We start from the raw sequence: 17,112 nt of genomic DNA, 5'->3' as shown, positions 1-17,112 counted from the left end.
CAGCAATGGAGAATCTGAATAAAAGCGTGTGTTTAGGAATGTGGGATTGTAATTATTTCTTCATGTTGACTGTAATGACAGGGCTATGTGACATTTGGTCAGTTCCAGTTGATGAAAATTCCATTTAGAATATTATTATATTATTTATTTGATGTTTTGTTTCCACAAGAATAAAAGCTGCCGTTCATAAGCAGTGTCCCCCCCTGTATTTTTTCATTAAAAACCCAAAACCTGACAGGAAGTTTCCAGTTATTGAGGTTAAGACCAGTTAGATGATTTAACTATGTTAATAAACAAGTCAATGGAAAAAACCCACAGAAAGTGTGTGTTCGTGTGTGTGTGTGTGTGTGTGTGTGTGTGTTGGGGGGGATGGGCTGGTTAAAAAAAAAAGATCCTTTGACCTTAGTTTCAACCAACAATATTAGAAAAGTGTCTATTTCTATATAGTTGATTTAAAAACGTTATTGAAATGTTAAAAAAATATATGAAATCATATCAGTGTCGTCTTTTTTAATTAACCGAATGATACTAGATGTTCACGAAATTAAAACGTAAAAACAAATTTCTTTACTGTTCTCCAAAACATTCCTCACACTATCTTTCAAACATATATATTTTTTAAAAAATAGCGATTTATTATTAACCCCACCCCCCACCCCACCCCACACACACACACACACACACATATATATATAAGTAATACAAGAAATGGTAAATAACAATATAGGCTTTCACCCGGCTCGTTATTGTTTCCTGGGTCACGTGACCCGGTAGCGGCGGACCGCGCATGCGCAGTGCGGGTCACATAGAGACCGAGGAAATATCAACAGCATGTTCATGGTTACTGTATCCATTTTTTTAGCCGCACTGCGCATGTGCAGTGTGAATAATGTGGAAAATGAGCCGTAGTCTTTTTTCTTTTAGGGTTTCTGGCTGATTGATGGTGTATGTATGTGAGTGTGTGAGTGAGAGTGTATGTGTGAGTGTGTGAATGCGCGCGCACGCGTGTGTGTGTGTGTGTGTGTGTGAGAGAGAGAGAGAGAGAGAAGTGGCTGATATTACAGGCAAGGATCGACTTGATTATTCCGTCCTCCGCATTTTGGACTTTTTTTTTTTTAAATCAAAATAATGTCCGCAAATAAAGTGAAGAAAGTGAAAATGGCTACCAAATCATGTCCAGAATGTGACCAACAGGTGAGTGTTGATTTTATGGCTGATGATATTAATATTATTTCATCTGGAAGTGTTCCTGATGTGGAGAGGAAGTTTGTCCATGCTGAAGTTGCTGCTTTTATTAATCAGCACTGGGGTTTTTTTTTTTTTTTGTTTTTTTTTTTTTTTTTGAATGGCTCCTTCAGTGTGTGGCATGAAAAACAAAAACAAAACAAAAAGTTCCGGCAGGAAAAGAAACGTCGCTGTTTCCGATTTCACCCCTGATCGGTTGCTCTTATATCACCGCCAATAAATAAAAAAAATAAATAAATGATCGGTTATTATTTTCAGCTATGAGCCATTAGCGTGTGTGTGTGTGTGTGTGTGTGTGTGAGAGAGAGAGAGAGAGAGAGATCTAGGTATAATATTCCATCTGGAGTCTTCCTCTCAATGGAAATATGAAATATTTACGCTTTTGTCTGATTTCATCTGGGAAATATTGGAGTAATATGGCTTTACTGTGGCTTCAGGAAGGTGCTGCAGTGACAGTGGTGCATATTCAGAGCTATTGTGTGAATCCTTCAGACATTAAAACATATTTCTGATTTCTAAAATGATTTCTAAAAAAAGAAAAAAAAAGAAAAAAAGACAAGAAGTAAAGACATATCCTAGTTGTATTGTTCATTTCAGATCATTGTTATAGCTTCAGTTCATTCCTCATGTGTGAAACGTTGTCTGAATCCTGATTGTGCGTGTTTATCATGTCGTTAATATTGTTCTGTTTAGCAGATGCTTTTATCCAAATTACATTGCATGATGTACTTCTTTCTTTAATGTTCATTTGTTATATACTGTGTGTTTTATCTGACTCATTTCCTTTTTAATCATCACCACCACCACCACCACCACACACATCTGATATTACCTCTGATTTCATTTCAAGCTGTTTTATGTCCTAATAGAATAATAATAATTTTAAAAAATCATCGTCAACGTGGAGTTTCCTGCTTGCCAAGGCCACATTATTGGGTTTCTGCAGGGCAGGATGCCAAGATCATGGGCCATTTCTCATCATTTACTTTCCACTGCTTTCACATTTCATGTTGACTTACAAAAAAAAAAAAAAAAAAAAATGGAGTAGTTTTATTCTTTTATTTAGGTCTGGTTGCGGAAATAAAGAGATAAATAAAATAAAAAAATGATATTCCCTGGGATCAGGATTTGTTGAGCCTGCGTCATTTTACGAAGTCAGTAAAGAATACTAGGAATAAAAAGCTCAGTATTTTCCCTCGTCACTACATCGTGGCGGACAGTTCAACACGTGGACGTTTATACGGCTTTTGATCGTGTATTTAAATATTCTAACCTTAACAACATGGGGGCGAGCGATAGACGAGTCAAATGGTGCAGTGGTGAGGGATTCATATTTTCCTGTTGTAGCTTAGTGAAAGAGCGAGTGGATTTTCTGTAGCGTCATTTTCATTTTAAATGAGTCTGATAATCAACTGGCGCTCAGAACAGTCAAAAAAACGGTCTTGCAGTCTTTCATCGTAACTTAAAACGATTAACTGACCAGGTGTAAGACGGAAATCCAGTCCATTTGATAGCAATGAAATCTCAATTTCATTGCCCAATTTCATGGCCCAATTAAGGCCTGAATATATATATATATATATATATATATATATATATATATATATATATATATATATATATATATATATATATATATATATATATATATATAATGTATGTGTGTGTATATATATGTATATGTATATGTATGTATGTGTATGTACGTATGTATATATGATGCAAACAGAAATACAAAATTGTGTGATGAATATCAGATGATTCGAATATCAGAACCCCAGAAATTTCACAGATATTGAAATTAAGCTGGCTTAGTTAGAACAACAACAGGATGTGACGAGCCGCGGGAGCTTGGCCTTTTACACGTTGTAAAATTTAGCACAGAAGAAGTTCTGTATTAGTCATGTCGTTTTTAATGCATCTCATTTTCACTGTGCATGGAAGAGGGCGTAGAAGGTGTCGATGATGCAGAGCAGGGTGTTATTTTCATTACAATCCACACACCAAAACCATCAGGATGAATAATTAAACAGGCGCAAAGGTTGACGTGACGCCGTTAATAAACATGACCAGAGTAAATATCCACTCTGTAACTGCTGTGATACTGTTATCCTGTTAGTATTGTGCAATCAGGATGTAAAAGCATTAGAGTGTGTTATAAACCGTGTAAACAGTGTAAACAGCATTGTTCCGTGTGTGTGTGTGTGTGTGTGTGTGTGTGTGTGTGTGTGTGTGTGTGTGTCTTTCCTTTTTCTTTGGTTAATCAGATCCCTGTGGCCTGTAAGTCGTGCCCTTGCGGTTACGTCTTCATCAGTCGAAAGCTGCTCAGAGAGCCGCCTGCTATAGGTAACGCCTTTTAAATATTAATTTCTTTTTTTTTTTTTTAATGACGAATCAAGCACTGATACGTTGTCATACATCACATATCTTCCATTTCCTCCTTTTTTTTTTTTTTTTTTTTTTTTTTAAATATAAAGTTGGGCTGTGTGTTGTTTAAGAAGCTTTTTATAGGAACCATAATTACAGATTGTGGTCTGAAATGTTGGCCTGAGATGTACTCTATAGATGGTTACTATTCTTTAACGAAAAACAAAAAAAAGAATAAATTAAGTAGATATTTGTGCTCAAGGGCGTGTCTTGTTTTAAATTGAATTGTAATGTAACCACAACTGCAGCACCGAGGCTGATGTTACTAAGAATAAGGGATCCTTACAGCCTCCATCTCGGCATCGTGTCTCGCTCATCATGCGGCCGTGTCGACTGGAACGGATTCGTGCGATTACTGGCGTGTTTTCTGTCAATATGCACAAAAAGCCAGGGGAAAAAACCTGCAGCGTTAAAATCCGCCGTAAATCTGAATCACTTTCCTCCACAGCACACAGTTTGGTGTGAAACCTAGGGGGCGTGGCCTAAAGTATGAAGATGGAAATTAGACGTTGGAAATAATTTGGATGATAATAGATTTGGTTTGATTTGTAAATTTATTAAGTCCAACTGGTTTGGTTTTGTTTTTTCGGGGGGCTGAGCGTGTGACTAATTAGATATGCAGTTGTTGTTGTTTTTTTTTGTTTGTTTTTTTTTGCAAAACTAAAGATTAGATATATCCTAGTATATAAAGTATTTCGGTCTACCTTTAGTTCAGATTTTGTGCATGTTTGCCGCTGATCTGTTCCTTTAACCTGTAAGTTAACCTCCGAGTGAAAAAATATCACTCAACATTAGAGTCATAAAGGTGTGATTTTATTCCTGCCCCCAATTGGACGTGTAGCCTTACTCGGATGTAATGGCTCAGCTGTAAAAAGCTTCAGAATAAATGGCAGGTGAATACAGGGGGTGAGTAGCAGTGCTGGTGTTGCGCCTCTCCCAGTTTTATGAGCAGTTTTAATCTGCACTGAAAGACTTCACAGGGAATTTAAACAATGAATCATTTTAAGCCTTTGGCAACACGGTTTCAAATGCTAATCGGAAAGAAAACAATCTTTGTCATATTGAAGGTCTGTCGTTAAAGAAACGTTTATTAATGTTAGATCTAAGGAATACATCCCTAACTTTATACATACATATATTTATATCTAAACGCTACCAAATGAAAGATTTTCTTCCTGATCAGATCTGTGTAGGTGTGGGTGTGGGTGTGGGTGTGTCCGTGCGTAATGATTGACAGCGGCAACGCAGTCAAGGCAACGCAGTCACTAATCCTGTCGTAGCTCTAGTGCCAGAAAAGCATGCAGGAATGACAGAGTAGTGCTTTCCCAGCACTTTTGCTTCATTACATCATGCGCATTTGTACGGGAGTTGCATTGGTGTATTTTCGGTGTACATATTTCGAGTGGGGAATCAGCTAAGATTGCAGTTTGTGTACTCGACTGCTGATCAAATGGAAAATATTCCAACTCTAAGCAATTTTGCTCACGCTCAGGCACAAGAAGGACGAGATACCCGCTCGCGTAGCTCGTGTACGGTATCTCTTCGGGATCCAGTAGAGCTCCAAGACGAGCTCCGTTTCCGCAGTAGGCGTGATGGTCGCCGTCGCAAATAAATAAAAAATAAAAAAACTCTCGCCGTGCAATCGAAAATATATCCAAATGACTAGTACTCAGAACAGAGTACAGAGAACAGAGCTTTCGGTAAGAGGTTTAAGAGGTTTCTAAACTTCACACACTAGCTGTAAAAGGAAAACCTAGAAATGTGTGAGACCAAGCGTGCGATTGGAGACACAGTGTGAAGTTTGTGTATTTAGCTGCGCACGCGGTCTCACACGGCGCCGTAGCGCGTTCATTTCTGAAGACAAGCGACGCGCCCGGTGACCGCAGGATACGTGCGGCGGCCATCTTGAATACGCGTCCGTGTAGTTAACGGCAAGTGTAAATAAGCGGATGGCTAATTCCGATCGGTGCTCGGGTAGCATCGACGTCACCGCTGGCAACGTTAAGTCCCGCCCACTTCAAATTATTCAGAAGAGAACTACAGTAAAAAGTAGAAAACGCATCAATAACTAAAAGTACAGCGTTCTTCCTTTCGCAGTCGTCGATTAATCCGCTACAGAAGCTATAGATAAAAGTCATCTGATTATGAAATTTAAAATAATTACGAAATTATATTCATAGGGACCTTTCTGGATTACTTTTAGTTCAAGGGAACATTTAGTGTACAGTTTATTAATATATTATCGTATAATAACATCGATTTAACGCGCGTATTTCTGTTATAATTTATTATCCGGACATCATCGTCAGATCCGAGTGTGAGTTTGTAATTTTTTATTTAATCGTAGCACCTTTTTTTAAATTATTTATTTATTTTATTTTATTTTATTTTATTTTAAGTGTCATTGTGTACAGTTGACTTTCTAATCATTTATTTCATTTGATCGGTTTCGTTTTCAGTTTACTTCAGAATGACCGGTGAGTCTCTCCGAACGTTGTCGAATCAGCGGGTGAATATTGAAATGACGGCGATTTATTTTTGCTTTCGTGCTTTATCATTCATTTTTTAAACGACGACAAAGGAAAGTCTTCTCACCTGAATGTATCCCCGAATCGAAATCAGATCGGACACATTAAAGACGTGTAGCTTTCAGATAATGCAGGGGGGAAATTTTTTTTTTTTTAAAAATCGCAATTGGACTCTAAATGAAGCAAGCGGCGTGAGCTAACGAGCAGTTAAACTCTATAAATCGTACGGAGGGGCTCATTATTTGAAAAGGATAGGGCTTTTAGACCGTGTTCGTATTGCTGTGTGAATTGAATATAATGAGTAAGTGGGTGTAAATTGGAAGTTTCCCGGTCAGCGGTGTAGCTGCAGGATTTCGAGCGTCTCCGCAGAGCTTTATGACTTCTTGCTGAAATCGCTGTTCGCTTGAGCGAGTACCGTCGAGTGGAAAAGGGGGGAAGGGTGCACTAATTCACTAATTCCTGCCTGAAAACGCTCCCTTCCCTTTCTCACTGCCTCCTCCCGTACAGCGCAGAGCGTTTAGGCCTCCCGAGCCTCATTAACTTCGTTACGGCTTTATAGAAAACCAGAGCTCCGTCCTTACCGGCTCGTTCCGATCGACTTTAGCTGATTGGTCAGAGGCGATGACTTGTTTCAGTCGCAGCGGTGTGATAAACAACGGTGAATCGCTTCGATCCGTTTGCAGCTTTAACCCTTCAAAATGGACGACGTCGAACCGCGTAGAAGAGTGCGGGAAGGCGTTCAGACGTAGAAATGCTGTTTGCGGGAAAGTACCGACGGCTCATTTTTTCCCATCTTTTGCCGGAATGGCGATATAACGGGGCACTAAATACGAATATGGCGCGTCCTGCTGTAATACGGTTATGTATTTTTACATTAATAATCGCAAAATGCGTGCGAAAAGGTGGTGCTGTGAGAAGGCTTTGGAATAATTTTTCGCTGAAGCTTTACCGGGGTCATGGTTATTTATCAATGGCCGTGTTTAACATTTAACAAAGCGTGGACTTCAGTAGGATGTTAATAAAGTAGCAAGTAAGGAATAAAAAAAAGAATCCTGTGATTTGCAGCTCTTATCACGGTACGTCATCAGATCCGTAAAAGAACAACGGAACCACGATTGCGGGTTATTTCGAAAATATTATTCGGCGTGTGTTGTTTTAATTATCATTTATAATTCATAACGGATATCTGTCCTTGTTACTTCCGTATAACGACGTAATCTGGAGTTGCAGTGATCGTTTCAACGCAGTCGTTCTGATCGCCTTCAATAACTACATTTAATCGTGAGTTTATTCGCCATTCCTGCGGGAAGAAAGAAGACGATCGTGAATAGCGAATAATTCATGAAAGCAGTATCGCTGTGGAATTTACCGACCGCTCAGTGCGAGGCTCGGATGCGACCCGAAACGAGTTATTTATTAAAGGATTAAAGGCGATTAAACCATAAATGCGTGTTGTGATATGAGAATTCGAGTGATTTGGCTACGTTCACGCGATCACAAGCTTCTGTGGACGGTTGGGATTGTTTAGATCAGCTAGGATCCGTCTATCTTGACGGTTCACATTCATAACAGGAAGTGACGCGTGTCTGTCTTTGATGTGAACGCACCCGTCGGCCGAGACGCCCTTCACGTGCTCCGATTTTCCCACCGAGAATAGTCGCTTCTGTTGCTGTTCTTCTCCTGCATTGTTGTTTTGTTGGTTGTTTTGAGACCCCTGGATGATGGTGATGACGATGACGGCGATATGCGCGTACGCATCGGGAGGGGAAAGCCGACGTGCTGGCGTTCTCGTTCGGGTCTCGTCGCTACACATCAGATATGTATCAGATCTAGGACTACATAAGAAAGGGGCTCAGGTCTGACGTGGAAAGATCTGTACTGAAATAAGGCAGAAAATCTGATTGTCTGTTATCAGTTTGTTAATGGGAACGTAGCCCTAAAGATTTTGGGGTTCTTTGGGGTCCAATTAGATTAGACCTAGATTGGAACAATAAAATTAAATCCTTGTTAAACATCGTAACTGTTATATTTAGCGTTTCTGCATTTGCGCTCGCCTAGGCCACGGTAAGGAAAATGAAGCCAGTTAAAATAAAGAATGAGAGCGGGCACGGAAACGGGCACGGGCGCGATACTACTTTTTCTTTTCCGATACCGAGACTGAAACCACGAGTATCAGCCGACGTCGATACTGATCCGATTTTTTATTATTTCTTTTTCAACTACAAAGGGCCGGGGGTGGTGGGTGTTGGGGGGGGGGGTCAAGCCGCATGGCTACAACTACGACTTGCACAAAACCGCAGCTTTGATTATTCGGTTATCCAAAAAAATATTTAGATACACAAAAACACTTCCAATGAAACATTAACTAACTTCAAAAGTAAAACTATACATATTAAAAAGCAATCCTGGGGAGAGAAAAAAAAATCAAGTCTCTTAATATGTAAACATTCCAAATCAAAAATAATCAGAATATTCCAAATCCAATTCCAGTCTTTTTTTTTTTTTTTTTTTTTTTTTAACAGATGATGAAATTCCTTCTTCTTTTTTTCCCCCTCGATATCTGATCTACTTTATTTTTCTTCTTCTATTGACTGGTATTGGCCTGATCTTGAACCTGGGTATCAGATTGCTGCCATCTTTCTGAAAAGGAAAAAAAAAAAGGTAAAAAAAAACATATATATAAGAATTGGATGGATGGATGGCTAGATTGATTAAAAACTGCATTTACATCGTGTTGGGGTTTTTCCGTGACACACGGTGGGACTCGATCGAGCGTAAGAATATATTGACTGAGAAGCGCAAAAACACCGCTACAGTCTGCGTCTCGCGTTAAGGAGTTTACTGTAGCAGCATATTTGTGGTGTTTTGAGTGTGTAACCGCTGGCTGACGCTCGGCTCGCAGTTATGAGAGGAATGTTAAACACAGGCCTCTTTGTAGCAGAGCTTTAAACTCCAATCAACTGCATAATAAATTCGACCCTTTGGTTTACATAATGCAGTCCAGATTATGAGTGACGGATCCTGAACTCTTCGTACAGCAGAAGTTTGACTTCACATGACTAGCGAAGGGGTTTTTTTTTTCTCCTTTTCAAGAGAGGAAGTGTGTTCTGAGAGATTTTTTTTTTTTTGCTTTGAGTGCTCAGGTTTCAGTGTTCTCTGCTTGTTCTCTAAGCAGGATGGACTATTTATACTGAGCTCACGCTAAGAATAACTGCTCGATTTTCAAATGGGTCAGGATTTTATTTAGGCTGACCGGCCCTCGCTCGGTTTGAGAGCGTAAAGCATGATTATATTCACGGTTTCAAACCTACATTGGATTTGATCTTCATGGATAAATATTTCATTTCCGTCACGGCCGCCGGTTAAACAGGGGCGTGAGCGTTGTATCAGCGTTTCTCAGGGATTTTAAACAAGACCCATTCTGACACTGACGGAAAGCAGCATCAGGGAGGACACGACTCAAACGAGCTGCAGGACAGAGCCGTTCCTGTTAGGGCAGGTTATTGACGAGATCAGGATTCCTGCAGTATTGTGTAGGAATGACACGCTGCAGTGAGACGGGGAGGAGACACGGCGCTGCCGTGTTTAAAAATGAAATAAATAGATGAATAAAACGCCAGCGTGATCATCCGTTTCACAATACGGGAGGAATTTTTAGATGTGGCGTAATATTCATGCGTTCTGACAGAGTGGCAACAGTGCAGCGTTATAAATAAATAAATAAATAAATTATACAGTATATGTATATATTATTTAATTTCATTTAATGCCTCAAAAAAAATAATTAAAATAAAAAATCTGTAATATTTTAACGTAATTCAATATATAATATTTAATATTAAAGTACTCAAGGTATTAAACTATGAAATACTAAAATATCTACATATATATATATATATATATATATATATATATATATATATATATATATATATATATATATATATATATATAAGAAAATAAATAAGACATTAACTGATACTTTTATCCATCTTTTTTTTTTTTTAAATGAAATAAGGTTATAAATGTGTGACTTGGACTTTGTTTAAATATGCGCATATGATTTACTCCTCTGAAAGTAGGAGGAGCTAAAATATGAGAAGAGTCGTCATATATATATATATATATATATATATATATATATATATATATATATATATATATATATATATATATATATATTATGTGTGTGTGTGTGTGTGTGTGTGTGTGTGTGTGTGTGTGAAATCAAGTTCTATAAGGTGTCCAGTGCACTGCATATGTTCTACAGTGCCCTTATGTTGTACCCTTTGTAGTGCGCGTGTCTAGGGAACAGGAAGCCATTTTGGATTCGGTGGATTTCGTACGTGGGTTAAGAGTAAGAAATGAAAAGTCGGAGAGGAAGCATTTGTGTGGGTAAATGAATAAAAATGAATCTAAAACATGAAAGTGTATAATAATTCATTAATAATACTGTAATGTTGCCTCGTAAAAAGTGGACAGAAATATCGTTTAAATAAAAGAGAATGATATAAAATAATCAATAAATAATGATCAAACGAAACGAATGAGTTTCTCTAACGTCACCCGTTTGTGAGCTCATTCTTTTTCTGAATTGTATTCCTTTATCTAGCAGTGCATATTAAAGTTTTAACCCTTTTTTTAAAATTATTTAATGCGTGTATTTAATGTGCATCTGATTCCGATTTCCTCCGATCTCCTGTCAGACAAATCGGACGCCAAGAGAAGACGACCAGAAAGAATAAGAAGGGAGAAGATCAACTTGACCTCCACCAATGATATGGAGAACAGGAGGCGGTCCCGCTCCAACAGCCAATCGGATACCATCCGGAGAGGGCGGGGCAGGCCGAAGACCGTCGGCTTGAAGAAGCAGGAGGAGGAGAAAGGTGAGCTGGCTTCTGATGCTCCGTCTCTTCTGACAAAAAATCCTCCCCGTACATCACACACACACACACACACTCTGTCTCTCTCTCAATCTGTCTCACTCTGTCTGTCTTTTACTGTCTCACTCTGTCTTCATCTCCCTCTTTCATACAGTCTCTCTCTCTCTGTCACCATTAATCCCTCTCTCTCTTAATGTCTCGTTCTCTCTCGCTTTCTCTCTCTCTCTCTCTCTCGCTTTCGCTCACTCACCATTAATCCCTCTCTCTCTTCCGGTCTTATTCTGTCACTCTTTCTCAATCCCTGTCTTTTTCTTAATGTCTCATTCTCTCTCTCTCACTCACCATTAATCCCTCTCTCTCTTACAGTCTTTACGCTATCACTCTTTTTCAATCCCTGTCTCTTTCTTAATGTCTCGTTCTCTCTCTTTCTCTCTCTCTCACCATTAATCCCTCTCTCTCTTAGTCTTACTCTGTCACTCTTTCTCAATCCCTGTCTCTTTCTTAATTTCTCATTCTCTCTCTCTCTCTCTCTCTCTCTCTCTCTCTCTCTCTCTCTCTCTCACTCACCGTGAATCACTCTCTCTCTCTTACAGTCTTACCGTCACTCTTTCTCAATCCCTGCCTCATTCTCTCTCTCTCTTCCTCTCTGTTTAATATTCTTAAAGGAGTCTTGGGAAAACATTTAATTTTGTTGCGACTCTTTAATTTGGTAAATATTTGATGCTAAAGTTGGAATACACACCATTATACTCAGTGACAGGTTGTTGTTGTTGTTGTTTTTTTACACTAGTGCTTTTAGTGCTTTATTTCCTCCTTAACATCTTCCTCTTTTACTGTAAACATCTCACTGAAACCACAGAGACGTAACACGTGGTCTGATAACAAAAACGAGAAGTTTTCTGCAGCATTAACAACCTCTCAAGAACCGTTCCATAGCTCTGTATCACGGTCATTTTATTCCCCCCCCCCCCCCCCCCCTTTGCCCTTTAAACTGGAACTTTATCAGTTTCAACATGTTCTGTGCTGTAAATATCAGTACTCATGAGGTCATTTATGGAAAATGTGATGATTCATCTGAATTTATTTATTTATTTCATATATATATATATATATATATATATATATATATATATATATATATATATATATATATATTTCACTCATTTCTAGACATGCCTCTTTTTTTTGAAAGATATTTCTCTCATTGCAGTCATTCTCTCCCGTCTGAGTCACACACACTGTGCCGATCGATTTCAGTTTCTCAGCTTTAAACCTATTCTTAGCTCAGCCGCAGAGTTTTACACACAGAAGAGGAATACCTTAGTCATCATCTTTAGATGTGTTTTTCACACATTAAAATAGTATTCAAATATCCATATATCCTTTATCTGCAGTCACATCAGTCCAAAGATGATTCATTGACGCCTTTTTAAAGTCACGTTTTCCAATAAAAACAGACTCTCTGTGATATTTTTTGCATAAAAATGGATTTCGGGTCACAACGATAACTAATCATTGCCACAGATTTGGACCAATCACGTGACTTTAGACGATGAAAATGGAACCCGGCCACTTTTAGCATTTTCTAAGAGCTCGTTTAGCTAATGTTAGTGATAAGTTGGTGACAGATGTTGGTTGTCATGGTAAAATCATATTTCATCAGGTCATTAGTTAGCCAGATCAACAGTATGTCACAAAAGTGAGTGCACCCCTCAGATTTGTGTAAATATTTGATGATATCTTTCCTATGACAGCACTGAAGAAATGACACTTTGCTACAATGTAAAGTAGTGAGTGTACAGCTTGTGTAACGTCCCCTCAAAATAACTCAACACACAGACATTAATGTCTAAACCGCTGGCAACAAAAGTTAGTACACCCCTAAGTGAAAATGCCCAAATTGGGCATCTACAATACTTTGTAGCAAAGTGTCATTTCTTCAGTGTCGTCACATGAAAAGATCTAATCAAATATTTACAAAAATGTGAGGGGTGTACTCACTTTTGTGAGATACTGTAAGTTGACTAGCGTTTAATCAGTTTATTAGCTTATTAGTGATGACATGGACATGTGTGTGTGTTTCTAATTTGCATCTTCATGTATATTCATAGATTCTTGTACCGACATTGTACACACTCTTGTATGTTTTCCAGAAAAACAGGAGCGGGAGGTCGATATTTACGCCAACCTGTCGGACGAGAAGGCTTTCGTTTTCTCCGTGGCCTTAGCCGAGATCAACCGTAAGATCCTGGGCCAGAGACTGATCCTGTAAGGGGGCGGAGCCACACATGATTGCCAGGTGAAAGGTCAGGACTCGTGTTGCACGGCCCCCCGGGTGACGTGTGTATCCGGGAGGAAGGCGTGGAGTCGGGACTGATGAACGTTTGGCTCAGGTGGCTGACGGTCTGTGGAGTCACACGTGGACGGGGGAACGGTCACCGCGGCGATTATTTAAATATTGTAAACATGGACATGTAGGAATCTTCTCTATTTATCTCTAAACAGATTTTATGGAATGTATTAATTCAGGAGGACTGTTGTGGGTATGTTTTTTTTTCTTTCCCTTTTATCCAAGCGATTTGTCAACATGATGCACACGTTCTCATTCACATCACACTATTCTTTTGTTATTTTTTTTAAAAAAAAGATCAACCGGGTTTTTTTGAGCCAGCTAGACTTTAAAGCTGCTCGTACTTCCGCTAGATGTTGCAGAACAGTTAAGGGAAGCTTATCGCTACCAGTTTAGCATCATGCACACGACATAACATAAGCATGACAGAATACATCCATAGTAAATATATAATAACAGATGTGAAGTATTATTCTCAACCGTAAATCTTTAGGCCACGCCCCTCGCTCGAGTCTGATGGAACGAAGTCGTTCGGGTTTGGAACCGAAATGCGAGTGTTTTTTTTTTTAGCTCCGCGACAGTGTGGCGTGCGGCGTGAGAAACCACATCGGCAAGTCTGATGATTTAGACATGTAGTTGCACAATGCTAAACTGGAGGCCGTCAATCTTTTCTGACACGTCACCTACATTAGCCGGTGCGAAATTACAGATGCAGAGTTCACACACCAAACATGTCTCAGCTGCTTGTTTTTTTATTTGCTGAACTTTCACTTTAACTTTGAAATGTGAAATATTGAGCTTGTTATACAGGCCCTGTTTACATCTTGCATTAACGAGCATTTCTGCTAATCCGGTTATGATTGCGCGGCATGTCCCACTGGAGACAAGTGTGAACTTGACTGGAGAGCCTCCAGAGGTCTGGCTCGAGCTGTGATTGTAGTACGTGTTTTCATTTTATTCCATAAAACCAGGATACAGAACCTGATGGGAACCTTGGACAACTTTTATATGCTAAATAACATATTTATATATTGTGGAAGAGAAATGGGGTATAACACAGAATGAGATTGGATTTGGCCGATAGTGTGTGGCTGTAGTACCAGAGAGTGGCTACTAAAGAAGGAACCCCAGACTGGACAGAGGAGGCCCTTGCCTGGGCAGAAGCGCCCCAGACTGGACATAGGAAGCCCGTGCTTGGGTTGAGGGAGCCCGAGACCTAGTAGAGGGAGCCCTAGACTGGACAGAAGAAGCCCCACACTGGACCGGGGAGCCACTGCTTGGGCAGAAGAAGCCCCAGACTGGACGGAGGATGCCCCTTCTTGGGTAGAAGAAGCCCCAGACTGGACAGAGGATGCCCCTGCTTGGGAAGAAGAAGCCCCAGACTGTACAGATGATGCCCCTGCTTGGGCAGAAGAAGGCCCAGACTGGACGGAGGATGCCCCTGCTTGGGCAGAGGAACACCCAGACTGGACGGAGGATACCCCTGCTTGGGCAGAGAGTCCCCAGACCTGGCAGAAGGGGAGTAAGCCCCTGCTTGGGCAGAGGGAGCCCCACACTGGACGGAGGGAACCCCTGCTTGGGCAGAGTCCAAGTTTCCTGCTTTCTTTCACACTTGTGTGACTTTCTCCGTGGGGCTGCATCCGAGCGTCGTTCAGTCGTTTATTATGAACGTTAATTTAAGGCGTAAACAGGGCCGTAAAGTACTGAGCGCACAAGTTAAGTATCCTTTATCCAGGTCACTGATCCTAAACCTTTCCAAAGAGTTCTCCGTTTTATCAGATGATTGATGCTGTGTGTCTCACACCGACCGTGTAGTAAGCTGATCGACTTCTTCTTGTTTTTCTTCTTCTTTTTTAAAAAAAAAAAGAATTTTAACGTTCCGGTGAGCCATTTTTCATTTGTAAATGCATTTGATTAACAAGGGGACTCCAAGGCTGATGCTGGGGAACTTACTTTATTTATTGTTGCTTTTCCACTCTTATTTAAGTGCATCGTCTATTTTATGGCCTTTTCATTAACGTTTATTTCACAAATGGTTAAAGCGTACGTAAGTGTAATAATCACCACGACTATATTAAACATCAGAGGGAAAACATTCTTTGCAAGTGTCGCTGCTGTTTTTTCAAGGGGAAGTTAATCATAACCATTCATGTCTCTCTCTCTCTCTCTCTCTCTCTCTCTCTCTCTCTCTCTCTCTGTTTTTCATCTACAGAACAAATGGCTGCTCACATTTCAGTTGGTCCGTGTCCCTTTAGCCCAGCTGTGAAAGCTCCAGTTCCCTTTCTGTCTCGCTCTGATATAAACCGTCGTCTCTTTCTCACACACGAACGTTAGGACTGAAGCTTAGTCATTTCAAAATGTCGCTCTCGGCGATATTACAGCACGAGTCGAGTGAAAAAGTTTGCATGCCCTTAGAAAAAAATTGAGACAACACTTGTAATTTACACCAAGACATTTGGTCTCTTTCTCAGTCTGTCACTTCTTTATCTAGTACTAAGTCTCGGGGCTTCACTAGTACTAGATAAAGAAGACAAATGTAATTCGTGCCAAGCTATTTTGTGTGGTTTCACAGAATGCCTTTACAGGCCACGCCTACCACTCTCCCAGTTCCCAGATCAGTCAAAGAGAGTCATTTGTTTAGACAACATGCAGATGAGAGAGATAATGACCAAGGTTAGGATTTACATAGAATCTGGAATGAAGTACCAGAAAGGTAGCGTTTTGTTGTATAATTTCGGTCAAACGTCAACAAAAGGAGTAAATCATTTTAATTTATCCAAAATGGAATCTAACAAAATCTTATGAAGCCAGTCCGTATTTATTCATTTATTTATTTTTGTGATTTCTGTGGGCAGGAATTCTTGCTTTTGCGACATCTGTCTTCAAAATTTTGCGATGCAACTTTGTGCTTTTTTTTTCTTCTTCTCCCTGCGTAAAACTACTCGGACCGGCGAAATTTGCGATCGCACGAAATTGTTTCGCGCCCCGTATGACATTCGTGCACGTTTTAATTGATTTTTTTTTTTTTGAGAAATGTTCATCACAATTGATTTTTATATAGATCGCATCATCGCATGCCGTCCGAAAATGGCTATCCTGCCTTCAAATGACGTACTGTTAATTTATTGGGCTGAAACTGGACTCGGGTTGAATTTTTTTTCTGTTTTCTTTAGTAACCAGAAGGTTGTGACTTTAAATCTCAGGTGCCACATTTGGCAAATGTTTTGTTCAAGAACCTCAGTCCTCAACTGCTCTGTGCTTGGATTTTAAAAGTCTCTGGGACTAATCTCCTGCCGTCTCCGGTGAGCAGTGTGGACCTTTATCTCCTTTAGCACCGATTATCAGTAACGGACTTACAGTAATGTGACATTATCCTTGGCCGAGATTAAAAAGATACGGTCTAGTAGCTACTTCTGTAGCTCTTAATAATACAGCGCTCTAATGATCTCTGAGATTCAGAGGACTGGCTCAAAGTACCAGGTGTGTTTAATAATGCAAAGCGTGCCCCTGAGAGATGGTTTGTTTAACTTTGTTATTTGCTCGCTGAGAGGGCGTTATTGTCCTTATTTAACTTTTAACTGAGTGAGGAGAGGAGCAAGGGAGGCGGGTGGGGATGGGGGGGGGTGTGTGTGCTGATTTGCATGGACAGGTCATTGCATGTATGTCAGTCAGAAAGAAA

General features: G+C 39.8%; 2 protein-coding genes across 3 annotated transcripts in view; one reads left to right on the top strand and one right to left on the bottom strand.

The window, feature by feature from the left end:
- The window catches only part of cdca9 (cell division cycle associated 9), a 155,537-nt gene that overhangs the window by 18,606 nt on the left and 119,819 nt on the right, over positions 1-17,112 (bottom strand). The window lies entirely within an intron of this gene.
- On the top strand, positions 796-15,528 carry c27h16orf87 (chromosome 27 C16orf87 homolog). The gene is made up of 4 exons (XM_017459267.3): positions 796-1,194; positions 3,513-3,591; positions 10,907-11,086; positions 13,237-15,528. The coding sequence occupies exons 1-4, from the start codon at positions 1,129-1,131 to the stop codon at positions 13,353-13,355; spliced, it is 444 nt and encodes a 147-aa protein (XP_017314756.1). The 5' UTR covers positions 796-1,128; the 3' UTR covers positions 13,356-15,528.

The sequence above is a fragment of the Ictalurus punctatus genome, chromosome 27 (assembly GCF_001660625.3).
Source record: "Ictalurus punctatus breed USDA103 chromosome 27, Coco_2.0, whole genome shotgun sequence".
Lineage (NCBI taxonomy): Eukaryota > Metazoa > Chordata > Actinopteri > Siluriformes > Ictaluridae > Ictalurus > Ictalurus punctatus.
This window is presented reverse-complemented; position numbering and strand designations above follow the sequence as displayed.

Excerpts from the sequence above, each read along its gene's own strand:
- c27h16orf87 (XM_017459267.3), top strand. The coding sequence starts at position 1,129 with ATGTCCGCAAATAAAGTGAAGAAAGTGAAAATGGCTACCAAATCATGT. Across the intron at positions 1,195-3,512 it reads GTCCAGAATGTGACCAACAG|ATCCCTGTGGCCTGTAAGTC; the intron begins GTGAGTGTTGAT and ends TTGGTTAATCAG. Across the intron at positions 11,087-13,236 it reads GAAGCAGGAGGAGGAGAAAG|AAAAACAGGAGCGGGAGGTC; the intron begins GTGAGCTGGCTT and ends TATGTTTTCCAG.